At 41.6% G+C, this 27,673-nt stretch overlaps 1 protein-coding gene across 5 annotated transcripts in view; it reads left to right on the top strand.

The window, feature by feature from the left end:
• The window catches only part of Pde4b (phosphodiesterase 4B), a 524,499-nt gene that overhangs the window by 316,081 nt on the left and 180,745 nt on the right, over nucleotides 1–27,673 (top strand). Inside the window, exon 1 of one of the 5 annotated variants that reach the window (XM_041651419.1) lies at nucleotides 22,676–23,089. The exons of the other annotated variants lie outside the window; for them this stretch is intronic. Coding sequence (XP_041507353.1) covers nucleotides 23,040–23,089 — 50 coding nt within the window. The 5' untranslated portion in view covers nucleotides 22,676–23,039. Of the gene's footprint in view, nucleotides 1–22,675; nucleotides 23,090–27,673 lie in introns of those variants that run through there. 5 annotated transcript variants of the gene reach the window in all.

Genomic DNA, 27,673 nt, shown 5'->3' with positions numbered 1-27,673 from the left:
ACACGCACACGCACACACACACACATGTTCCATCCCCCCAAACAAATTTCATGTGTGCTTTGAAAAAGTATGTGGCTTCTATATGATAGCAATATTTATTTAGATTTGCAAAAGTCAGTAAAACTAGAAAAGTGTTTGATAGATCAACAGCTACATACACGGAGGTGACAACTGCCTCCTCTCTTCCTCCCTCCTTCTCCCCTGCTTCTACCTCCCCACAATGTTCTTCTCTTCCTTCCTTCCTCTCTATACAGCTCTATTGTCTTTAAACACAACTTTTCCCAAGCTAACCTTAAACTCCTGGTCCTCCTGTCTCTGCCTTCTGATTACAGGCTTATAGGTGTGTGTCACCATACCCAGCTACCTAGAAGTGCCTTCTAACACCTTCTTTTGGTCAACATTGCCTTCGTTTCTCCCCCATAGAATCAAGGTAATCTGTCAAGATCATAGCTGAGCAAGAAATAGGGAAGGGTTATGCTTAGGCAGTGTGGTTGGTATGGACTTCTTCAGCCTAGACCCGTCACCTCCATGAACAGGTCCATCGAGTTAACACTATAGCACAATTCCCAAGATTAGTGCTCAGACCGAACCCTTTGAGCACCGACTCTCACCCTGTGTTGTAAATACCTACAGTCAGCGCACACAGCTCTAAGCTGAGACGTGTGTAATATGCCTATCCAAGCCTCACACTCCAAGACTACTGGCTAATCTGAGAATACAAGGCTAGGCATGTAAATTTTGCTTGTATTCCAAAATGCATCTTTCTAAGATACAAACTATCTATAGGCTGGTGCTCCAGGAAATTAGCCATGTTCCTGTACGTCTGCACACAATATGACCTTTGACTCTAAAGAGGATCTTCTTTGATATAGAGCTGTATATAACTGCAGAGCCTGGACATTCTATTTTTCATTTGTGGGTTCATGCTCTCAAGGATCTTATATATGACTGCAGTTATGGGCCATGTAGAAGTCTTGAGACAGGTGAACTACCTGTGATGCTTGACTCAGTCCACCAGTGTGCGGTAGAACAGTTCAGATGGAGGAAAAACACATCACATCTTGAAGCTCATCAGTATAACTTGAGTTTGTCTTAGGAAGTGCTTTACACTGGGCTAGAGCTTCTCCAAGATAATTTTTAGAGACCCACGCCCCCACACATCTCTCTCTAAATTTTAAATAAATGTATGTATGTGCCTTGAGTTTGGGTTTGTGCACCTGAGTGCAATGCCTGCAGAGGACAAAACATCTTGATGTGGGTGCTGGGGTTTGAACTGAAGTCCTCCACTGTTGAGCCCTTTCTCCAACTATTCAATGACCAATTTTGAATTACTAAGTCAGTTAGCATTCATTATATTTGACTCACTCAGTAGCCCCATAAGTTGAGATACACTGCCATCTTGCCAGGGGTTCAAAATTGACTTGACTTTTATGTTAGTTCATGGGAGAACTGGGAAAAGGTCCGTGAGTTCTTGCCCACTGGTGCATGTTACCAGATACCTTCCAAATGTCCTCATTCACAGCCTTCCCCCAGGGACCACACAAGTTCAGGGAAGAACATTTGCCCATACAGATCATGTTGCCTTTTCTGGTTCAAATGCCTGGTGCAGGGTTAAAGCCATTTTCTAAATCCAGTAAATCTTGTCAGCTTAGATTTCGTGTAACTCCGTGATGGAATGAGCAAATTACAGGCGGCAGCAATGGTTTGTTTCTGGGTGGAGGGAACAGTTGTTGTCTACTTTTTCTGTCCCGTTAAAGTATCCGCTTGGAAATTGTCTTAACTCATTCTGCAAGAGAAGCCAGACAAAAAAGACCTGCCCTGAATGGGACAGGTGTCTTTAATGATATGATGTCATGGGAGGCTCTATGGTTCTGTCTCAAACTAAAGCCCACCAAGTCTTGCACAAGACAATAGATAGAAAAAGAAACATACTTTTGCTTCCTTGGGGGGAGTTACATCTCATCTGTATCATTATTGTGATAATTTCCTAGCTTCCTGTGGGATTTTCTGTGATATGATCCTTTGTTTCCCAAATCCTATCTGTTCTTTGGGGAAAAGTCAAAGATTTCTTCTGCAATCTCTTCTCTCTACAATTCCACTTGCCTTAATAACTTCCATGCCTAACTTTCTGCAGCTTAGCAAATGCATAGTCTAAACATACCTGGTTACAACTTCTGTACCATGAGATGCATCCTTATAAAGTATCCAGATAAACTATTTTTAGTTTATTCACAGAATTGTGTAGGCAATACCATATTCTGAACTTAAAATATTTCTGTGTTCTGCAAGGAGACCATATGTCAGTACTCATTCTGTACAGAAGTCCCATACACCACTGATCTGCATTTTGTCTCCATGAACTTGCCTATTTTTGGATGCTTCACAGAAATGAAATCAGGCAATATGTGATCTTTGGGGATTGTCTTCTTCCACAATTATCCCCAAGGCCCATTCCTTATAAATGTTCGATAGTATTCCGTCATATGGATCTAATGCATTTGATCCATCCACTTATCAATTGGCAAACACCTGGGCTGTTTCTACACTCTGATTATTGTGAATGGGTCATATGGTAGCCCTGTTTACCTTTGAGGAATTGACAAACTTTTTCAAAGTGGATGCTCAAGTGTATCTCACAGAAAGCTAAGGAATATTTGACATTTCTACATCTTGGCCAACAATTACTTTTGTGACTTTATTATTCCACATCTCCTTGCCATCCCACAGGGTATAAGGCATATGTTACTGTGGTTTTAAAGTGCAGCTGTCTTGAATAATGCTTGTCTCTTTTCCTGTGTTCAATAGCCATTACTATATACTTTTTAAAAAATAGCAATTAAATCCCCACTTTTAAATTGCGTTGTTTGTTGCTGCCTAATTATCAGGTTTGTTATATATTTTGGACACAATTATATCCAATTAACAGTTATATAACTCATATGTATTTTCTTCCATCCTCTGGGTTATTGTTTAGCTTTTCACTTGCTATTATTTATAACACAATATTTTGATTTCTTCTTTTGCCATTTGTGGTTTTGATATTATATGTAAGAAAAACTCGCCTAACATAATGTTTTGAAATTTTCATCCTGTTTTCTTCTAGAAATTTATTGTTTAGGTTTTACATTTTGATTTATGATACATTTTGAGATAATTTTTCATATAATATGAGGTAGGAGTCTGAGTACACTTTATATACATAGGTGTCCAATAGTCTCAGCAAACATTTATGGAAAGGCTGGGTGGTGGTGGCGCACTCCTTTAATCCCAGCACTCAGGAGGCAGAGGCAGGCAGTCCTCTGTGAGTTCGAGGCCAGTCTGGTCTACAAGAGCTAGTTCCAGGACAGGCACCAAAGGCACAGAAAAACCCTGTCTCAAAAAAAAAAATAAAAATACCCTATTATAATTATAGACAATCCTGCATTGGATTGTCTTGACACCTTTGTAGAAGATCAGTTGTTCATAGATAAAGAAGTTGATTTTTGGACTCTCAGTTCTGTCATTCATATCTATATCTATACATACACATGTATTTCTACCAATGCCTATGCCTATGACCATGCCTATACCTAGATAAGCCAGTATCATATTTGTTGTTCTTAATTCCTGTTTGTCCTATGGGTGTAAAGACTGTTACGCGAGGAAAAGACACAGACACGCGGCGGTCCCACGTGGGTGCACTTTTAATGGAGGAGGGGCAACAAACAGGTGGGGAGGGGCGTGCAAACACAGTAGGAAAAAGGGGGGGGAGAAAGGAGAAGAGAGAAGAAGAGAGAGAGAGGGGGGCTCGTGGCGGCCCCCGCTTTTTAACGGGGAATGTAAAAGCTTCTGGGAAATGTGTCCCCAGGGGAACGCTGGAAGTTGTAGTGTCGCAAGAGAACAACAATATTCTAATTTATTTTAAGTTGTTTTGAGATTCTTGTTCATCCCCCCCTTTCTCTCTCTGCTTGGAGCTGAACCTATGACCTTACATGTGCTAGGCAAGTGGCGTACCTCAAAACTGTAACTTTAGCCCCTAAATTTTCTTTTATTTTTTATAAACTCTTTTCTTTTTTATTTATTTATTGGATTTAAAAGAAATACCAATCCAAATTCTCACTTCCTCCCATCGTTCCATTCCCTCCACACACCCTCTCACCCCACCCCCTCTAATCCTAAGAAAGGGTAAAGCACTTTGCTTTGTTGAAAGTCCAAGGTTCTTCCTACTACATCTAGACTGAACAAGGTATAAATTCAAAGAGAATAGGTTCCCCAAAAGCTAGTACATGCAGTAGAGATAAATCCCAGTGCCACTGCCAGTGGCCTCTCAGTTTGCCCCAGCCATACAACTGTCAGCCACATTCAGAGGGACTAGTTTGGTTCTATGCTTGTTCCCTCCCAGTCCAACTGTAGTTGATGAGCTTCCATTATCTCAGGTAAACTGTTTCAGTGGATAAACCCTTCATGGTCTTGACCTCTTTGTTCATATACTCATTCCTTCTGCTCTTCAACTGAACCTTGGGAGCTCAGTCCAGTGCTCCGAAGTGGGTCTCTGCCTCTGTTCCCATCTGTTGTTGGATGAAGGGTCTATGGTGATATTTAAGATAATCATCAGTCTGATTACAGGGCAAGACCAGTTTGTAGCCCCTAGATTTTCATAGATGCCTCGTCAAGTTAGGCAGATTTTATTATATTCCTAGTAGGTTAGGTGTTCCTATCATAAAAGGGTGTGGCATTTGGCATATGCTTTTTCTGTACCTACTGAGACAACTGCTCTTTTAAATCTTTGTTAATGTGACATATTATAGCAATTGATATTTAAGCATTAAATCAACTTTGTATTCTTTTTGAGCTATTTCTTAGATGTTTTCTTTTTTTAAATTAATTTATATTTTTCATTTCATTTTACATTCCAACCACAGTTCCCCCCCCCCATTCCTTGTCTCACTTCCCCTTACCTCCCCCTGCCCACTCCCCATCCACTCCTTACCCAGGTAAGGGCTCCCATGGGGAGTCATCAAAGTTTGACACATTAAGTTGAAGCAGAACCAAGCCCATCCCCACTGCATTAAGGTTGAGCATGACATTCCACCATAGGGAATGGGTTCCAACAAGCTAGCTCATGCACCAGCCATAGATCCTGGTCCTACAGTCAAGGGCCTCGCAGATATTCTGAGTTTCACCACTGTCTCCCACATGGAAAGGGCCTAGTGTGGTCCCATGGAGGCTCCACAGTTATCAGCCTAGAGTTCATGAGTTTCCACGAGCTTGGTTCAGCTGTCTCTGTAGATTTCTCCATCGTGATCTTGACCTCTCTTGCTCATATGTTCTCTTCTCTCACTCTTCGATTGAATTCCTGGAGCTCAGCCTGGTGCTTGGTTGTGGATCTCTGCATCTGGTTCCAGCAGTTATTGGATGAAGGTTCTGTGATGAATGTTGGGGTATTCACCATTCTGATTACAGGGGAAGACTGGTTGGGGTACCCTTTCCACTATTGCTAGGAGTCTTAGCGGGGGTCATCGTTGCAGATTCTTGGGAATTTCCCTAGCACCAGGTTTCTTCCTAACCCCCCAGTGGCTCTCTGTATCAAGACTTCTTTTTCATTTCTCTCCCACTTGGTTATCCTTTGATTTACATCTAATATCCACTAATGAGTGAGTACATATCGTGTTTGTCCTTCTGAGTCTGGGTTATCTCACTCAGGATTTTTTTTTTCTAGTTCCATCTATCTGCCTGTGAATTTCATGTTGTCATTGTTTTGTTTTTTTTTTTCTGCTGAATAGTACTCCATTGTTAAATGTACCACATTTTCTTTATCCATTCTTCAGTTGAGGGGCATCTAGGTTGTTTCCAGGTTCTGGATATTACTAATAATGCTGCTATGAACATTGTTGAGCAAATATTTTTGTGGCATGATTGAGTATCCTTTGGGTATATGCCTAAGAGTTACCACTCTTGCTGGGTCTTAAGATAGATTGATTCCTAACTTGATATATAATGCTTTCTTAAATTTTGTGGATTTAATTTCCTGATATTTGCATTTATGCTCATACAGGTCTGTTTTTTTCTTGTAGATTCAGAATAGTGCTGCCTTATTAAATGAGTTGGAAAGTCTTTACCTTTTTGTTTAATTTTTGGAAGGGTTTGATAAGGATTTGTTTTCATTTTTCTTTACATGCTTGGTAAAATTCAACAGTGATGCCCCCTGGTCCTGGGACTTTTCTTTGTTGAGTATTCGGTGGATCAAGAACTTACAGAAAGGGAAGAATGCAGCATGATGGAACATGACTGTTGGGTGCTTAAGCAGCAGCTTAGAAAGCCACAGTAGCAGGAGCTAAAGCGACTCCCTGCCACCGGCCTGGTAAATCTCTTTTGTCAGAATCACGGCTCTTGCTAATGTGGGGCTTGCTTCATCTCCTGGAGTTGTTTGTTTCTTATCTATGTTTCTCCACACCATAGGCACCATCTATGCCAAGCCGGTCATATAAATAGGTACACTCCAGGCACAGTGTGAAGATTGACAATACACTCCTATGTCCAGTTTTCCAAAAAATAAAGTCTCTATTGTTCCATAACTTTGCACATGAAAGCTTTTCCTCCCTAATTTCTGATGCTTTCGTGTGTGACTGACAGATGCTGACTCAGGGGTTAAGGGTTACCTCTAGTATCAGCTTGATAATAATGACTGCTTTAGTGCCCCCCAAATAGTAGGAAGGAACATGTAACACCCTGGATCACTTTTGATTGTCTTTCTATTCCCATCCTATCATAAATACTCTTGGCAAGAACTATGCTTGATTTATCTCTTCATCCCCAAACTGCCAGAGTTCATGACACACAGTATACATGGTAATAAATAACTTGTTGTATTAATGGAGAGACCCAGATTTCTAGACTGAGATTTCCCTCTTCGTTTTGGATGGCTGAGATGTTATCATAATTCTCTGTATTTCTCACAACACCTGGTGCAATGCTGATAAATGCTCATTGTAGTTAATGCTACTGAATGACAAATTCATATTATAATGTCAGCAACACATTTTGAACTCCCATGGAAAGGCACCATAAAAGCCTCAAAGTAGCTATAAAAATGAAATGATAAAAATCTATTTGGATGACATCTCTTTTTGAAAACACAAAACTAATTCTGTTGTGTTTTGATATGTAATTATACTTGAAGGTTTTGGATGCAACCGAGCTGTGTTTGGGAATTGTGGTAATCATAGCAGCGCTGCTTAATACCAGGGAAGGGGAAATCCATTTTGTAAGCTTTCCAGTGACAAGCTTTGTTGTCACCGTCTGGAAGTAATTCCCAGGGCTGTTGACTGAAATGCCTTAGAATTGGGGAAACTCAAGAGCACGGTGGAATTACCAGTGACAGGCGCAGATCTGTTGTTTCTTATCTCCTCCCTTGTCACAATACAGAGATGGACAGGTAATAAGGCAGCCCTGATTGTGGCATTATCAGCACACCAATGCTACCTAATCAAGATTAATTCTTTCTAATATGATATTAAGGCTCACATCACCATAGGTTTTCCACAGAAACAGAACAAACATGAGACTGTTTGTGTGTACTTACTTGTGTGTATGCATGTTGTGTGTGTGTGTGTGTGCAAAAGGGCATTATTTCAAGGAATTCTCCCATAGAGACATGAAGTCTGGCAAATCCAAAGCTTGCTAGTCCAGCTGGCAGACCAGTTACTTAGAGGCTGGGATTGAGTCTGAAGTTCGTGGGTGAGGCCATGACGTTAGAACGTGGGAAGGTTTGCTGCTACCATTTTAGGTAAAACTTCCTCCTCTTTGGAAACCTGTCTGGCCTTTCTGATGACTGGATGAGACGCTGCACACTGTTCAGGATAATGCTCCTCACTTAAAGCAGTTGGAGGATGTCAACCACATCTACAGCCTCTTCTCAACTCAGATGAGCTGTGGATCCTCTGGACTTGCCAAATTGGTCCCTAGAACCAACCGTGACAAGGTCCTTTGACACATAATGCCAGCCTTTCTTGACCACATCATGCCTTCACGTCCACACTTAGTTAGTCCTTCTGTACAGAGTTCAACTTTTCGCTTCCATTTTAATGGCTATGCTTCATCCTTATCCTGGACTCTCCCGTCCATCCCAGGTGTCCTATTTTTACTTGTCTCCTGTATCAGAGTCCTTTGCCTTCCTCAACCTGGACCACTTTTCCATTCAGCTATCATGCCTTGAACCTCTAACAGTTCTTGGATGTGAGGTCTCCTTGCTCTGCTTCATAATATTCTTAAATATATTCATGGCAGCTATTTCTATTCCCATGTCCTGAATTGTTCCAGAACATCATGATTTTTGGTCTGGTTTGGTTTTAATATCTTTGTTCCCCACAGGTGAAAGGTTCTCATTTGTGTACCCATCTTTCTCCTCAGCTGGCCAGGTACTGTGCCAGCCTCCCAGGGTACAAAGATCAATTAGGCAAGCTTCTCATCCTCCAGAGCTGCAGTCTTGCGGGGAAGGCAAATAAGCAAACTGTAGGTGTTCGTTGGTATTTGTAGACTGAGTTAATTCCTGATGGAGAGGTGCAGTCACTTCCCCTCGGCGTCCTTTTGCCTAAGCATTCCTGCCAACAGAGAACATTAGCCAGACAGTGGCTTCCAGGGAGCTTGGAGTTCTGTCCTCACAAGACTTGTGGGGGAGCAGTGTGAGCGGTGTGATGTGAGGAGCATGAAGGAGGGCAGCGGGTCCAAAAATAGCTCAGTTGCTAAGATGCCTGATATATGCCATGCTGGTAATTCATTATTTGGGTTTGGAGTTAACCTATCACAAAATGCATCTGGAAGGAATTCTAAATATCTGTGCTGAGATCTCTTTCAAACTCCCTTCTCTTCTTGCTTTCTCCTTTAAGACTTAGCTTATTTGACCTCTCGGAAAGACTAAGGTGGTAGGGGTTTCTCCTCAGCGTCCCCATAGGACCCTGTGCCAGATACATTGTGGGTTGTCACCCTTCCTTGTTGGTCATCTTATTGTTTCCTACTAGTCTGAGGTCTTACAGCAAATGCGTTCTCATCACTGTGATCTTAACATCAGCCACAGTGCCGAATTCTTTAACGATGATCTTTGTGGGTCTGTGGAAGGACCATGTAGCTCTGTGTGACATATATCTGTCACTGCCTTTCCACTCTCACAGAATGAGCTCTAAGCACATGCAAGAGACAGCTTGATGAAAGAGAACAGATAGATAGATGATAGATAGATATATAGATATATGTAGATAGATAGATAGATAGATAGATAGATAGATAGATAGATAGAGTAAAAAAGGGGGCCTCAGAGAAACCATGATGTCCCTGGAGCTGTGCTATACTCTGCTCTCTGTTGCCACCTATTGTTTCATTGGTGCATAGACATTTCATGATTAACCATGCTCTTTCAATCATTTTGTCTACAGTATGCACACTGCAGTTGCCAGCAGCTAGCAGGCATGTGTGTAGCCTGAAGGCTGCTCCATACACTTTATGTCTAAAGGCAAAAAGGATTCAGTGCCTCTTTCCTTCTGTCTGATGAGAACATGGAACACAGACTGGTCCCCTGCCTCTTCTTTCCCCACCTCTCCTTCCCCCACCTCTCTTTCCCCCACCTCTCCATCCCCCGCCTCTCCTTCCCCCACCTCTCTCTCCTCATCCATCTCTCCTTCCCATCCACTACTCCTTCCTCTTAGCCTTAAAGAAGAAGCGAGCAAATGCAGCTAAAAGCATGTCCCCCCCACAACTTAGTGCTTTCTGATTGCAAAGAAACAAATTTATACAAGTTTCCTCCAATTACAGGGCTCGAACTGTGAGATACATCCTGACCAGGACTGAGATCAAGACAGAAGCCAAGGAAACACTGGAGTTCACTGTTGTCTGTGTTGCTTTCCCTTGCTGAGGAGCTCTCTCTCTCTCTCTCTCTCTCTCTCTCCCTCTCTCCCTCCCTCCCTCTCTCCCCCCCCATGCCTCTTCTCTCCAGAGAGTTGTTCTTCTTTCTCCTTGCTCTGCCTGTCCTCCATGCCCCGTCTCCTTCTTCACATCTATGCTCTGTCTGACTCCTCACCATTTCACCTGACCCGTTGTGGCCACTCCCAATGCCCACAGTCTCAAGTCATTTCAACATTAAATATAGTTTCCACACAGATATCTCATGGACAACTAATTTTAATATTTCTACAAATGTATTTTTAAAACTTATTTAGGACTGAACAATAAATTGATTAATTGATTAGTTGGCCTTAACCAATGGCTAATTACATATCAGCCTTCCATTGTCACCAGTGGACTAGTGTGTGTGTGTGTGTGTGTGTGTGTGTGTGTGTGCAAAACTCATAAGATGCCAGAAACCATGGCACATTCTGGACAGTTCAGCAGGTTTCGGCTGCTAATAATATAATTTTAGTAGATTATAAAGAAAAGTAGTTTATTTTGGCTAAAGCTTCTGATCGAAATCTGGTGTGGTCTTCTTGATGACAGCCTTGAAAGGGTACAGAGACTCTTATGAGGGAGGGTGAGATCAAGTGAAACTAGAGGACTTGACAGCATACCCATTCTCAATATAACCCATCAATCCACTAGTTCTACGGAAGGACCGACACATTGGCGAGGATCAGAATTCTCGTCCCCTTAGAGGATCCCACTTGGTCTCACCGACGAATATCTTACTCTGAGGCTTGGCTTAAATTTCACCAAGAGTTAAACCTTTCACCCCACAGCCTTTGCTACATCCATGAAAAGATGTCCTCCTGCCCTAACAGTAACGACTGCTGGTCATTCTCCCGAGGACTGACCTGCTAGCTAGCGACTCTCATCGAGTCCCCAAACAGGAATCAAACCATGATATTTCCTGCCTTTTATCACCGAAGGTGTTTGTCATTCAAATCAGTAGAAAGGTGTTTGTCACTGACTTCTCTGGTTTTGGTCCTGCCCCTTCTCAGTTTCCTGTAACCAGGGTTATTCATGAAACGTGTGTCGTTACATGTCTTTGACTTTGCCTATGGAAGAATGAGGAGAGATGGGAAGTGCGGAGCAGAGAGAAGATGAATTTAAGAGACAGGTTGATTAAATTCCATGTTTAAATAACAATGCCTTAGTAGTCTCAAGCTCCACTGGTGTCTTCTCTGCAGGAGCATTTGGTACAACCTTCCAGCCAAATCTCAAGTAACATCTGCATTTTCATCTGTCTTTTGATGTGATAGGCAGGAGCGAGTGAAAGGCGCTGAGATGGGTGAGCTCATTGGAACACCAACAATTTCGTCACTTTTCAAATTCAATAGCTATTATTGTAGAAGACAATGGAACTATTATAAGTTGAACACAAATGAGAAGGCATCAGGACAACATTTGTGATGTCATCATAAACACTGGAAATGGGGACGCGGTGCAGTGCCTTGTGCAATGCAGTCTGAGAAAGATTAGAACAAGTGTTCGCTTGATTCGTATTATTAAACACCTGGTCCTTGTGCAGCCTTTGGAATTTATAACACACACTTATCATAGTGCTCAAACTTTCAATTCCTAAGGCATCGCTGGCTCTCTATCTTGAGTATACGTGTACTTTGTTGATGTCTTCTGTTCTCAGCATCCTCTCCAGATGCCCCATCTCTTACCTGAAATAAACCCCATGCCTCTTCCCCATGCCCATGAGCTGTCTTGTGTTCGCTGTGATGACGTCACACACACCCTTACAACTCCACCGACGTCGATTTTAGCACGATCACCATCAGGACCAACCGTCTTGTCTATTCCCGTGTGCCTCCTGCAAACACTTTGCTTTTCTTAGCTTCAGGCAGTCAGCCCCACTGATTTCCCAGCAGTCTCAACGGATGCTTCTCTTACAGAAACATAAGGGTCTGCAATTCAGTTCCTTTCTGTATGTCTCCTCTCACATCCAAGATGGTCCCAACGGAACTCTGGGCATCAATGTTGTCTGTCTGCTGATGACTGCTACACTCACATCTTCCACCCCAGTTTTTCCCTTTAGTTCCAGTTCTGCCCTCTGTGGACCAGGACCTCAAGTTCAAACCCCCAAAGTAGGACCCAGGAAGACTCTGCTGCGAAACAAGCAGAATTCCACTTTCTCCAGTGTGTGTTAAATTCTTCATGTTACTGCCAATGCTGACTTTACCTCTGGCTAGCATTTCACAGTCAGCCGGTCTGCAGACCTTACCATCCACGTGCTCCTGGGATTTGACTATTGAATACCACTTCTGCCTGTACGGGTAAAGCCCCATCAACACCAGGCTTGTCTTCTGGGATATTCCCTGACAGGACTGTTTACTTTTGCCCTCTCTTCCACAGTCATTTCTCCAGAGTGATTATTTTAAAAGCCAAACCATCCAGCTGGCCTCCCTTTTCAATCTTGAGAGATCAGTATTTGTTTTCTCTAGAACCTATTCTTGGAGTTTTATATTTTGGCCTAGTGAAAGATCAGAAGAGAAAACATGAACTTTAAAGTTGTTTTGGCCAGTCCTCTTGTAAAGTGTCATGGTTCCCAGTGATGATGAGGACTCTGACTAGTGTCCTAAACCCTAGTACACTTGGATAATGTCACTTTGCCGCTTACAGGTTACTTTAGAGACTCTTACACACTCTGTATCTTGCCTGATACATATTTAAAATTACATCAGAAATTTTGTAGTCAGATAAATATTCCAACTAGGTACCTGGCATTTTAGGTCCTTTAACTTCTTTGATTATGGCAATCCTGAATTAGGTCCCTTCAGTAGACCGACTGTAAGTACAATAGTAGATACTCATGGTCTTTAAAATAGTTATCTCAGTCATTAATAACCACCACCCTTCCCTCAGGTAAGCGCTCTGTCTCTCTTGGTCATCCACACACTGCAGGTTTTAATAGGAACTTTGAAGTTGCCACCTCCTGTCTAGGGGAGTTGTCATGTAACCAACAATGAGCAAATGAAGGCTATCGTATGGGACTTTTACAAGAAAGACTAGAGCGGGGAAGCATCCTTCCCTCTCATAGTGAGGCCAAGGCACAGAGTTTGACTATGTCCCTTGTGTAGAGGAGCCAGACTAACAGAGGGACCTTGCTTGACATATAGAGATGAGAGGCAGGGCACAGTGAGGGACCAAGAATTGTTGAATCTTTCTATTCAGTCCTTCTTGAGGTTGGCACCGCCTCTACCCTTTCATTTATTACAGTGGCTTCATTATAAGGCTCAATACTTCCTGTGTTAGTTCTGCCCATTTTAATTAGTTGTTTGGCACTCACAAATTCAAGATCTTTAAATAGTGCCGTATATTATATCCTCACTTTACAGTTGCAAACCTCAAAGCACAGGAAATTAAATTACCTGTTACCAATTAAGAAGCTAAATGAAATTTGAATTCAGGTCTGTGTGGTTCCAGTAACTCCCTCCCCATTTGCTACACTGAATTGCCATTATTTTATTTAGCACCCAGTAAGGAGAGTTAAACTTATGACACAATCTACTTAGTGTCATTTTTTAATGGGAATAAGCCTCTAACGTATCTACAAAACTGGAAAAAGATTCTACCGGTCCAAGCGACCTCACCCAAGGAGGTCTATTTGTAGTTTCTCTATTTGTAAAACGGTCAGGTTTGAGTCAATAGCCACTGATGATCTTTTCTTTATGGGAAGTTTTCTAATGTCAAATTGATTCTTAGTGCCCCAGAAGATCCAATTATACTGACTGTGCCTCTAGGATTTATTTAAATATGAAAACAAAGCTCATCGGGAGGAGGTGCCTGTATCCGACTTCATGATGAGCCAAGTTGGATTGTGGCCCTCCAGCAGTGGGGCGAGCGGCGCTGTTGTGACATCAAGACGTTATTATTTCCAGATCACAGTTTCATCCTAGAGGACGCACGCACTGTCAGGCAGGAATTAAAAAATATTCTTAGGCAACCTTTGGAAGATGAGCAGGCAGCTCTTTCTTTTTTGAAATGACAGTATACTCCCCTAAATCTTGGGAACTCATCATTCCGAGAGGTTATTATAAGCATCTTACCCTGCTTTCACACTGGGTGCAGAGAGATTCATAGAGAATATCACTTCCTGGATTGACAAAGGGTCAGAACTCAGAACCAGTGCAAACTAATCGGTGTTACTCTGCAAAACTGAAAAGAAACACACACACACACACACACACACACACACACACACGCATACACACACCTGAGTATGGCCTTTTTGTTTCCTTTGGTATGTTTTCTTAGACTCAATGCGGGAAACTGTCCCCTGGTAGAGCTTTTGGATACTTGCCCAAGTCTCCAATATCAGGATACTGTTTCTGAATTCTTTGAATAAGAAATCAATCCATCTTTTTGGATTCTCTTTTCTGTAGAAGTTCTAATTATTTGCAATTTATATTTAAATGATTTCTCACAATTCATGAGGTGTTTTCCTGGAAATTACCTGTTTTTCCTCCAAACCCGCAGAGTTAGTGCTGCAACCATTACACAAATTTTGCTTATCCTGCTTACAGCATCCCAAGCCTGTTATCATTTGTCTATTAGGAGGAAGGCGCCGAGCTTCCGCGGTTCTCAAGATCAGACATCTACCCACCGCTCTCCTGCTCAGACCTCTGGCAGGGAAAAGAATCAGTGATTTGGGGGTAAACACATCTGGCCTATACTCTCAAATTTACTAGCTGTGTGATTTTAAGCACATGACTTTTAGACACTTGGTTCCATTGTCTTTGAAACCGTGTTGGTGACGACTAAATTATAAACTTGCTACGGTCAATGAGAATCTGTCTCAAACCCTGGGTACTTACCAGTGCCCATATCACAGCCATTATGCATGGCAAGTGGTCATCAGAGGGCTCTGGTTTTAATCCACATTCTCTTGATGGATGAAAAAGTTATGCCCTGTTCATAGCTGACGCACGGGTGTCTATGGACACTCCAAATATTCGGTGAAAGTTGAGTATGAGGTCATTGCTGAGATGCTTTGAGGATTTTCTGCCTCCTCACTTCATCCCTGTTGGGAAAATAATGCACAGGGACAAGCTTGTCATTTCACAGGGCTCTTGGAGACTGAGGGTTGTGTAACTTGCGTACTTTGATTTTTGCCATTCTGCTGACCTATAAGCCCTTTAGACTAACACACACACACACACACACACACACACACACACACACACACCATGCAGAGAGAGAGAGAGAGAGAGAGAGAGAGAGAGAGAAAGAGAGAAAGAGAGAGAGACTAACAATGTGGCATGGGGGAGGGTGGAATACCTCCAAACTCCATAGTGCTATCATCCAGAACTAGTATCTAACAGATCCAGTAAACTCTGCTAGAGGATGAATCAGGCTGTGTGAAAGCCAGCTAACTTCTCACTTTTCCATAACTATAAATCTCAATCTGCTTATAGTCTCTACTGACTTCTGGTCATAGTGTGTAGGTGATGTGATGGGGCATAAGATAAACTGAGAAAAGAGTTAAAGATTATGAACTCTTAGGATAAGAATCAATGAGCTATGCATTGTGCTTTTGTTTATAATAAACAGATCAGATCCAGCAGGACTTGAAGTCAATTAGTCCCGTGTCCTTCTCCTAAATTGAGCTGTCATTGTCTTCCTTACCGGAGGGGCACAAACCCAGACTATAAAGAACTGCTCTCAAGTCCTTCTCTGCCTTCTTTTTGCTACAGTGTTGAACACCTTTCAACCCTCCCCAAGACTCACCTGCAGAACAGAAATAGCAATACTCGTCTCGAAAGGCTCTTCAACAGTAGATAAGGAGCACCGGTGGCTAAGATCACAGGGATCTGTAATACCTGGCATGGCAGCTGAGACGGTGGTTGTTGAGGCTGAGGCTGAACGTCAGTTTCCTTATTTGTAAAATGGAAATAAGCGCACTTTTATTACAAGATTGTGGTGGCAACCAAATGTAATGACACGTGAGAAAGTCCTTTGAAAAACCCTACAATTGCATTTGCTAATTCTGCTTTTATTCGCATGTTTATTTGGATGAGATTCAATAGTTATCACAACCAGCATTGTTGTTGCTTTTATTATTTATAAGTAAAATGGCACAGATTCTGATTTTTCATATTGAAAAGATACTCATTAAAGGAGATTGCTTGTAAACAAACCTTCAAATGATCGGATTTTGGACAGACGCGCATTTATTGCCGTAGACTTCAGCCAATTAAGTCATGTTTTAATGCTTAAAATTCTTCAGAGTGAAGTCAATTTTACGATGTCATTCCACAGTAGTAAATTTAAAGGCTGGTGACATAAACAAGTGCTGGCCCTGTTAAGCAATTGCCAGCTGCTCGGGGCCAGACTGTGGTGGACCCCACTGGTTCTGCAAGCGATCACCACTCAGTGGAACTGCTTGTTCAGTAAAGGCTGTGGGTGGCTGAGGGGCTGCCAAGCCTGGATCTAAGATCCTGTCTGTCTGCAGAACATGTTTTCATAGAAAGCGAAAGGGAGCCGTTTCCAGATGCAATCCTGGAATAAAGTTTTCCTGTATGTGACCTTTCCCAGGTACCAGGATTCTCCATTAGTGCTTAGGAAGGGAGCAAGAACCACTGTTATAGGTTGTAGGGTTTAGGGTACAAGAAACAGTAAGTAGTCAGTGCTCGGCACGACAGTCGACGCCGAGATCTCTAGGTGTAAGCTCTGCCTCTCAGACCTCCTTCCTCAGGCTCACATGGGAGTCCCTGCAATGATCATTAATTAACTGCGACCATGAAAATTCATGACCTGCTTCCTTAGGTTCGGTTTCTATTTTAAAACGAGTATAAAATGATCCTTACTTTGTAGGATTATTTAGAAGACAGAGGTAAACCTGAAACATATAAACCTTTCCATGGGTGATACCTGTTATTATTACTTTAATAACTGTGCTAATATTAATATCATAACATTTGGTGAGAGATGCAAATCAGAGTTTATTCATTTTTTTTTCTAAGACTGCCCCTGGAGAGCCAGTAGGTTTCTCTCAAGAAACTCAAAGAACATTTCTTTCTCCAGTTGCAGTAATTAAGCCAAATCAGTTTCGCTGTTAAATAACTTACACTGGAGATACCAAGGAATACATACAACTCCTCCACACAGGCCAGAAATCACTAAAGCACAAACGAGCTGAACAAGATTTCAAAAGCAAGACCAACACATAATATCAACTGTAAGTCTATACATTAGCAATGACCAACTTGAAAATTAAATCATGAAAGTATATCAACAATGGCATCAAGAAGAATAAAATACTTCAAAATAAAATTTCCAAAGATGTGCAAGGCTTTTACACTGAAAACTCAAACACTGGTAAAAGTTCTAAAAGAGCCAAGTGGAAAGCATCCCATACCCATGGATTAAAAGACAGAAGGTCTTGGAGAGCATTACTCCTCAAAGTAGATTTGCACAGACCTTGTCAACAACCAATTTTTTTTTTTTAATGAAAATTGACAAGCTGATTATACAGAAATTAAAGGGACCTAGAATAGCTGGAGCAAAGATGAAAAGAACACTGTAGGAGGCTTGAGTTTTCCTATTGAAATTTAATTTTAAAACAGTATTTTACAGATGAGTGGTAGTGGCACATACCTTTAATCTTAACACACAGGAGGCAGAGAGAGGCAGGTGGATCTCTGACTTTGAGGCCATCCTCGTCTACAGAGTAAGTTCCGGGACAGCCAGAGCTACACAGTAAGACCCTGTCTCAAAAACAAAAAACTAAAATGGTACTTTGCTAATAAAATATAGAGATCAATGGAAAGCATCAAAAGATCATAAATAAACCAATACTTATATGATCAATCTGTGTTTTTTACCAAAAGGTAGAGTCAGTTCAAAGGCAGTGGGAGAGAGATTGCTTTTTATTTTTTCAAAAATAATTTCAAGATAACTAATTTTATACAGTGCAAAAGAATAGAACTATTTCTAATCATATCACAAGCAAATATTAACTCAAAATAAACCACATGTTTACAAGCTATAAAGCTTTTACCACAGTTAAAACTATGAAGATAGTCTTAGAAAATATAAGAGTAAATAAATTTTCATAGTTAGACAAGATGATACATACCTATAATTCCAGCATTGTTGAGGCTGAAGCAAAAAGGTTGCCACAAATTTGAGGCCACCCTGTGAGTTCAGTGGTAGCCTGGATTACATTCTGGGACTCAAAATAAACAAACAAACAAACAAACAAACAAAAATATCCATTAACTTGGATAAATCCAGTTTCCTAGATACGATGTTAAAGACACAAGTAATAAAGAAAAGAAAGATCAATTAGACTTAAAATCAAAAAGTATAAGCTTTCTTTGCATCTAAGAACATTATTTAATAAGTAAAAGGACAAAAGTAAGATTCTCAAAAGTAAGATAACTCAGAACGGGAGAAAATATTTGTAAATCATGTATTTGTGGAGGAAATTGCTTCCAGAATATACCAGGGACTATTACAGCTCTACAATAAGACCCCACTTACCCCAGATTTTTGTTTGTTTGTTTGCTTGTTTTTTGAAACAGGGTTTCTCTGTAGCTTTAGAGGCTCTCCTGGAATTAGCTCTTGTAGACCAGGCTGGCCTCGAACTCAGAGATCCTCCTGCCTCCGCCTCCCGAGTCCTGGGATTAAAGGCATGCACTGCAGCCGCCCAGCAATACCCCAGATTTTTAAAACGAGAAAATAAGCAAATATTTGCTTTCCTTTTGGTTGTTGTTTTTTGATGTGTGTTGTGGGTCAAGCTAAGTCTTGTGCTAATTAGATCGGGCCTCTATCACTCAGCTACCTCCAGGCCTTTAGCAGAAAATTCTAATCTTTATTTCTCCAAAGAAGATATACAAGTAGCTAACACAGGGTTAGAGAGATAGTTCAGGGGTTAAGAGCAGTGGCTGCTCTTTTAGAGGTTCTGAGTTCAGTTCCCACATGGTGGCTCACAACCATATGTAATGAGATCTGGTGCCCTCTTCTGGCCTGCAGCCATACATGCAGGCAGAACATGGTATACATGCTGAATATCACTAACCATCAGGGATAGGCAAACCAAAATCATAAAGAGATGATCACTTTGCACCTCCTGAAATGTCTACAGCTAACATTAAAGACAATAGCAAAGACTAGAGAGGATAGAGGGAAAGCAGAACCCTTCTATGGTGCTTAGGAAAGTTGCTGTTCCTCTAAACATTAGATAATTTGTGATATAAGCCCGTGATTTCATTCTGAGATCCTCTCAAGCAAAAATGAAAACATACATCCATATAGAAACCTGTATGTGAGTGATCATTAGCAATAGCTAAAATCTGAGACAACTCCCATGGCAGTCAACAGAAACAAAATGAGCTATATCTAGATGAGGTAGTTTATTATAATAAAGACAATGAAATGCTTACACTTACTATAGTATAAGTGAGACTATGTTGCATGAGAAACCACATATTGTACATGGGCAGTGGTCCTAGCTTCATTTCTGTTGCTGTGATAAGACATTTAGATAGAAGCAACTCGTGGGAGAAAGTGCTTCACTCTGGTTTTCAATTCCAGACTAGAGTTCATTGGTATGGGGAAGTTAAACCAGGAACTGTACATGCACTGTCAAGAGCAGAGAGAAATGAACGTATGTGCTTGCTTGCATGCTGTTGTGTTCAGCTGGATTTCTCTACTGTGGCATTGTTCAGGACCCCCTGCATAGGGAATGGTGCCACTCACAGTAGGCTGGGTCTTACTACACCACGTTAGTCAAGGTAGACAGGCCCACAGGCCAAGACCACGTAGGCAATCTTTCATTGAGATTCTTCCAAGGCTATTATTGACTGCATCAAGTTGGTGATTAAAACTAACCATTGCAATGATGTTATATCTAGACAGTTTATGTATATGTACATTTAGAGATGACAGATACAAGTATAATCTCTCGTGTTTTTATATACTGCATGATTTAATGTGTGTGATGTGTTCCAAATAGGAAAGGGGGCTGGAGGTGGTGGCGGATGGAGATTGGGGTCTCCTTCAGGATGATGACAGTATTAAGAAATGAGATAGCGGCGATCAGCACACAGTTCTGGAAATACTGAAATTGGGCATTTTATAAAGGTATATTGTACAGTAAGTGGACCATATCTTAAGGTTTTATTTAAAATAAAAGGTGCACAAGCTTTTCTATTAATCTCTTTAAACTGTGAAACAAAGTAAGGAGAGCTTTTCTATCCTCTTTTCAAGAGAAAAATCCTAACCTGTCCCTGTGGCTGCAGGAGCAAACTAGTGTGAAGGACAGGATACATTAGCTACATTTCACCTGTAAAAACTTCCTGTCAAAGATTCCCAGGGGGTCTTGGTAAATGTATCTTTTCCTTTTCACCCAACAGTAATCCTTTAGTAGCATTCAAAAGCCACCTTGCTAGCTGGCAAGTTACCTGACTCTCAGTCACCAGTGCATCCTTCCTCCCTGTTGAGCGCTGCTCAGTCATTGTACTGATAGGTTGGTTCCCCTACCACTAGAAAAAGTAAAACCTTTCGTATAAGAGCTCCTGGGGGCAGGGGAGATGGCTTTGTTGGTAAAATGCCTGCAGCACAAGTATAAGGACCTGGATTTGGTTCCCAGGACCTGTGCAAAATCCTCCATGCACTGACTTAGTTCTTCAGCTCCAGGACAAGTGGGAAAGAAACTAGAGAATCCCTGGAGTTCATTGGCCAACCGTATTAACAAAACTGATGACGCCAGGTTCAGTGAGAGACCTTTTTCTCCAGAATAAAATAAAATAAAAATACTATCGAGGATGATGCCTGACATGGCCTCTGACTTCCACATGCTTTCACATGCACAAGATTCTGGACACGAGTTATCCTGGCCTGAAATACGGCTTCCATGAAGATCACATGTAATTACAAATTAAGTCAACCATATTCTGTTTTGTTACCTGTAAACCAGTAGAACGGCATTTGTATTAATTTCTGCTTTAATTAGCTTTTAGCAAACATTTGTTGAGCGCCTACATTATACTAGGCAGTAAAGTAGACCCTGACAATTAAGCATTGAGAGGATTACTCATACTCTCTTTTTCTTGAGGGGTCCTTGTGCAATGATACAAATGCCATGTATATTAAATTGCATGTTATTGATAGATACCATGTGAGGCCAAGTAGACCAGGTACACACCGTGATGTGGCCAAGTAGAGAATGCAGAACCGGAATGGGCAGCCCAGTCTCTGTAAGCAGCTGACATTGGAGCAATGACCGGAGAAAATGTGAGTGGAAGCTTTGTTTGACCTGGAGGAGTTTGTTGCTGCTGGTGTTCATGAAACCAGGTGTCCCTTTGTAGTCTAAGCTGGCCTTGAACTCACGTCAATCCTCCTGCTTCAGACTCACAAATACAGAGACTGTGAATGTGTGCCCTGGCTCCTAGTTTAGAAGAGTATTGTTTCATTTTGTTTTTGACTAGGAAAATGGCCTCTGAAATTTTTCTGAGGCAGGAGAATTCCTAACATGGTACAGGAACAGCAAAAGCTCTTGGTTGAAGGTATGGGAAGTGGGGACAGAGAGCTGGGATGATGAGATCATTTGTGGCACTTGAGATTAACATGACTTTGGTTCTGAATTTGAAGATAGTAGAGGAGAGCTGCAGAGTTCTGACGGGTGCACGACCTGTGATTTGGGTTTTAAAGCCATTTTCTAGATGTTTTCTGAAAGCAAGCTGTAGTGACGCAAGGGCACATGAGCAAAGTCAATGTAGGAAACTGGGTGTCATGTCTAATCTTTGACCTCCTCACATAATACATACATACATACATACATACATACACACACATACATACATACATACACACACACACTACACACGCCAGTTGTTGCCATCACAGAAAATGAGTTCTTTCCTAAAGTCAGCTTCTCTGAGGCATAATGAGAGCTAGGAAGCAGAGAAGTGGAAGAAAATCTGAAATAAACCAGGTAACCCTTCCAGGAACTTGGATTCAGTTAAAATACCCCACCATTGGAATATAAAATATTGATGAATAAGAATAAAGCCCAAAACATGAGACACACATGACCAGCTAATCCTACCTTCTCATTTGACTGCAGATTGCTGTTGCCAGCAAAAGTATTGATCATATTCTACCCAGAGATCCAGACTGCTGGCACCCCATCCTCCCTGTTGAATGTCTTTGGGGTATATTTTATCACTTTGGTTCCCTAGGGGCAATCTGAGGGTCTTTGAATCTCTCACTGCTGTGCTGAATTAATGGTGTTCCTGTGCCTTGAAGAACCATTGCCTCTACTGAGAGACCAGGCTTCCGGAGCCGAGCCGGAGGTAGAAGTTTAAATGCACACCATCATGCTGAGAGCAGCCAGGAGAGCCCACCGAAGCCTGAAAGTTGAATTCATTATTCCCGTCTCACTGTTATTTCTTTGTGTAACACAGACATTTTCTCTGCTTTGTAATCCTCTGCAATGAAAAGGACTTAAAATCCCTCCAGGGTTTCTCCCTGGCTGTAGCCTAACATATGCCATTCAGGAAATCTGACCCCGTGTGTTAGGTGTTCTCTCATCGTGGGCTGAATGGGCTAAACAATGCAGAACGAGTCTGACAGGAGGTTCAATAGCTCGAAATGCAATGCACAGGGTGGAAAGAGAGAGTTCATTTGATTAATGTGAGCACTGTGAACTTCGGCTAAAAGAAAAACCCCCAAACATGCTGACATATCACCGGGCACGGAAGAGAAAATGCAGAGCGAGGGACAAAATGAGTACTCTTTAAAAGGGGGTTTCTCTGCAGTTTCGGATACTCAGATTATTTGCTTCGCTGAGGTAAACTGCATGCAGTCTACACACCCCATGGGAAGCTCTCATGCTGATTTGGCTGCACGTCAATTTTCTCCTCTGATTTCTGAAGGGAGCCACTTGCGATGGTCCTCTGCAACCTTGTGTGTCGTTTGCTAAGTCATTCCTTCTCACACCGGAACGGTCTCTACCCTGCCACGGAAAGTGGCATGCCATCAGACAGCAAAATGCACGGACAAAGGGCTCAGTAGCAACTCTGGCAGCGAGGACCCGGGGAGAGGCACGGAAGATGAGCTAAGTTGCTGAGCGGTGGGCTGACAGTGTATCGGCGTTCAGGATGTTGCGCGTGAGCGACTTGCCTCCTCCCAGGCGACACTCGTGGATCTGGTAGGTGTTGCTGTAGCCGCAAACCTGATCTGACACTTCACAAGCAGAACTGGGAGGTGGCTTCATGCTTAAACATGAATGACGAGAGATTTCAAATAAGCAGATGCTTGTGGGGAGCTGTGCACTTTGTAAAATTATACAAGGTTTTAAGCATAGCGAGAGCTCTTTTACTTTTTCCAGAGAGGAAACGTTCTTTACTTTCTGATTTTTGTTTTAATTTTAGGAATGCAGATCAAATTGAGTGGAGTTTTTCCTTAGTGATAAGGAATCTGCTTATTCAAGTCAGGGTGAAGTTTGTGAATATGAATTTTTCTTGATTTGAACTTTAAAGTAAGACTTTATTTCTAAATCTTTCATCTATTAAACTCCTACAAAAAGGAAATAGAAAGTATTGGGCAGTTATTACAGAACCATGAAGACTTTTCAAACCACGTCTGAATCCGTATTTTATGTGGCTCATGGATTATGTTTTTAGTCTTGTACTTTTTGTTTATGTATTTTGGCAGTACTGGGCATGGGACCTAGGGCCTCACACGTGCTAGGCGAGCTGCTCTATTTCTGTGCTAAAGCCAAGCTCTAATCGCGTTCTTCTAAACTATAGAAGAGATTTAGATTAGTTTGCGCTGTTTAAAATATATTTGTTTTCTATGCACTGTGGCTCCATTTGGGGGGGGGCTAATGGCTTTAAGAAATAAGGAATTACAGGTGGCAGGGGAGCAAAGAATAGCACAGTCCAGAGCCAAGCAGATACTTGTTGGTGTCACAAGAACTGATTTGTGCCCTTGAACAATTCCAGACTCATTTATTCCAAAGGAACTTGCCCGTGTATTTTAAACCTGAGCATTGCACACCATGGTTCTAGAGAGCAGATGGGGTAGTGTGCATGATGACTTACACAGTGTCTAGCCTGGGACTCCACGCTGTCTTCACTTTCAACAGTATTGATGAGTAAATCATCAGGGAATCACAGCACTCCGACTCTTCATTCTGTACATAGTTAGTCCTCATGTGTCAAACCACAAGGTTTCCTGATGATATTTTCTTTCTAAAATTCGGGAGGCATGCTAGGAAAAGGCGCTTAGAATTCGTATTGTTTCTTCAGAACTGTTGAATTTTAAAGAGAAATTTGATCAATTGGTTCAAAAAAAAGAGTTATTTTCTTCTCATTTTGTATAAATGTATCTAACTGTGGTCTTTAATTGAGCTATAGAAGTACTTAGCACAGTATCTGGTCCCAAGAACTCAACATATGTTAGCAACCCCACTTCCATCTCCTTTATGCCTGTTTAAGGCAGCCATGTGCTTCCCTGAGCAGAACATCAGTGTTCCGCAAAGAGATGGCTAGGGGCAGGAAACACTTGTTAGGTTTCAGAACTATGCTGTGTGAACAATGCAATGGGACTTTCCAGAAAGCAGACTGTTTCAAGAAGAGAAAGGTTGAATTAAGCGTATTTGATCACGCATTCCCTTTGGGAATGAAGTGTCTATGGAAGCTGATTGGACAGCTGGTTCAGTTTGGAGAGTGCGATAGTGTTCCATTGAGATGGGACTGCTGGAATGAGCCCGATCCATATAGCTGGAAAGTCCAGCTTCTTTGAGTTTGGATGGGTGAGGACTCCCATGTTCTTGACTAGAAATGAGCTTCCAGGGCTTGCCTTAAAGTGTTGTGAAGATTGGGACCAGATGAGAAGTCTCAGTGTAGGTCCTGGCACAAATGAAGTGTCCCCAAACCAAGCTTATATCAGAAACACAGTAAGAATTAATATGGGTGTGATGTGCTGACTATGGTGTTTAAATAAGACATAAAGGTACTTAGCTCAGAATCGGATCCAAAGAGCTCAACATATATAGACAGTCCCATTTTTGTCTACTTTACCTCATCAGTAAGTTGGTTAACACTGCTGAAAATTCCCATTTTTTATCTATAATGTACTATACAATTCATTTTAAAAATATTTTCTTAAGCCTAGAGACATTGCTTTACTCATATTTCCAATATACATTTGTTTAACACTTGATATTTATCAGCTACCGCATTTGGGTTTCTGGAAATGGATGTTGTATAATTATCACATAAGATGAACCAAAAAAATTAACAAGCAACTCTAAATAGGGTGTTGCAACAGTCATACATGTGTGCATGCTTTGCCCTGGCAACACAGATATGCTTGAGTTCAACGGGGTTATAAAAGGAAGTGATTCCTTACTAGAAAACTGATGGATAGGTAAGTGATAGGAAAACAGAAAATCAAAGACAGACCTTCCAGTCACCATATAGCAGAGTCGAATTCACTTGGGGGGTGGAAGGAATGTTGCTGTTCCCAAGTCACAAGAAGAGAAGAGATGGCTTTAAGCAACACTCAAAGGGCAGACCAAGCTAATTGCACCTTAGAACAGAGCCACGAGGAGCCTACAAGTATAGTCAAGCAGGGAAGGATGCAGCTCAACAAGACACCAGCCTGGAGGCGGAGGCTAGTTCGGGTGGTTTCTATGGAAGCCAAGGGTACTTCCAAAGAAATGGAGTTGTGTTCTATTTTAACAAGACAAAATTTAGACAAGGCTGCTAAGCCCACAGGAGTCTGTTTGCCTTTCTCTGTAGTCTTTGAGGTGGAGCAATGGCAAGTTGGAAATGGGGTCACAATTACAGGGCTGAATTATAAGCAGAAAAATATTTTCAGGTTTTGACAGTAGAAGGTTTAGAAACCTGCATAAGAAAATTTATAAACTTTCTACACTTAGTGACTGGTCCCTTTTTTACATAACTCCTTTAGGGTTAAGAGTGAATTGATTCCAGTTGAACCAATCTGACTTACACGGGTTTTAAAGTTAGTTTTCATATATATTTCCATTGAACTACAGCTAGCAGCAAATTCAAATGACAAAAGTGCACTTTCCCTTTTCAGTTACTTCCAATTCAGTTAATTCTACGTAAACAATCATTCTAATACTCTGCCGGCACTAAACTTAAAGGAATCTCAGAAGAAATCCTTCAGTAATGGGAGTCCTTTACCCAGGAACATGCACCCCGCTCATCTACTTCATAGTCAGATGCTTTGTTCTGCACTACTCCTTAAAGTTGACTGCACCTAGACTTAGTGTATCCAGGAGGTCAGATGATGAGATTAACTGAGTACCATTGCCATCCACACAAGGAACCAAGTGACTACTTGGTTACCATAACCAGAAATGAGTAAATATTTATTCTCTGAACTAAGAGAAAATCCATAGAGCCTGACGGAACGTATTTGCCACTGCTCAACTCTGAGCAGACGCTAATGGTCAAACCGTGCAAGAGCCAGTTCTGACACCATTAAGTTAGAATTCTGTGTGTGGTTCTGTTGTGAAGTGCAGCTTTTCCGTAGCTCAGAAATAACCCTTTGCTCTAATAACCTCAGCATCAGGAGGAGAAAAAAAAAACCTGCCTGAAACTAGGTTTCTGTGATGAGGAGAAAAGGCAGTGAATTCTGAGTAGTCACAAAATCTGGACGCACTATCTTTTGCTGGTAGGCACTGGTAGGTACAGACAGAAGAAAAAGCCATTTCAATCAACAGCTAATTTATTTATAGACACCCAAGCTGATTCTTTTTGGTGCTATAGATAGCATTCTCCTCTTGAGATTTTAGCCATACACGAAATAAGCAGAAAGAAGTGTCTGCAATTTTATTTCCATGAGAAATAAAAATGTACACGGTGCTTGAAAAACTACATTTAAGTGTTCTTCCTTTGCTATTTAACGGAGTTTCCCACAGCCTACTCAAGCAGAATGTGCACGTATGTCAATCATCCATCATCCACCGCATACTCACAGTGCTCTGCCTGGAGCTGAGTGTAGTTAAGGGTTGGGGGCAGGGTTGAGAAAGAAGTACGGATGCACTTGTGTTGAATTGGGGACAGACAAAACAGACCCTATGAGATTATTTCCCTAACGAGGCATGCAAAAGACCTTTTTTTCCTCAGCAGACAAAAGAGCAAGAGGAAACGTGTTCTTATTCAGTCTAAATGGTACCTAGAACTTCTAAGCTGGGTAAAACAGATGGCTTGGGCTATCAGTTCAGTAGAAGAGCTAAAATTATCCTGAGAGTTGATTGCAGGAAGGGATGTTCACTTGCTCCTAAGACCTTCCTCCCTGTAGAAGATACAGTTTCCTCTTTATTGCATAGCTGAATCAATAAGGGCCAAGTTCCCGAAGCTGACTGCAACAAAGATTCCAAGACTGGAGGTCAACTGGCCAAGCATTGCCAAATCTGATAGTGGTTTCAGAGTTCTGCCTATAAAATCTCGGGCCTGACAGGTCTTGCTCTCAGTATTGACTAAAGGTTGCAGGTTCATTCACTTTCAGACCACTTCTACCCTGCGGCTCCCCCAGTACTCTTGTGCTAACACAGTTGGTCTGAGGGCTAACCCCATTCCCTTTAGGATAGCGCAAGAATTCAATTTCCTCCTGATAGTTAGAAGGCAGGAAGAACTAGACATTTCACCTATGCTCCTCTACTAATCCAAATGATATTATAGATGGAATTAAGCATCTTAAAAGAAATCAAGCCCTAAAATGTATCAGTTGATCATTTTAATGATATTTCTGT

The sequence above is a fragment of the Microtus oregoni genome, unplaced genomic scaffold, assembly GCF_018167655.1.
Source record: "Microtus oregoni isolate MIOR12 unplaced genomic scaffold, Mior012 000005F_ref0000423, whole genome shotgun sequence".
NCBI lineage: Eukaryota > Metazoa > Chordata > Mammalia > Rodentia > Cricetidae > Microtus > Microtus oregoni.
Note: the sequence above shows the minus strand (reverse complement) of the source record. Positions and strands in the feature narration are given on the sequence as shown.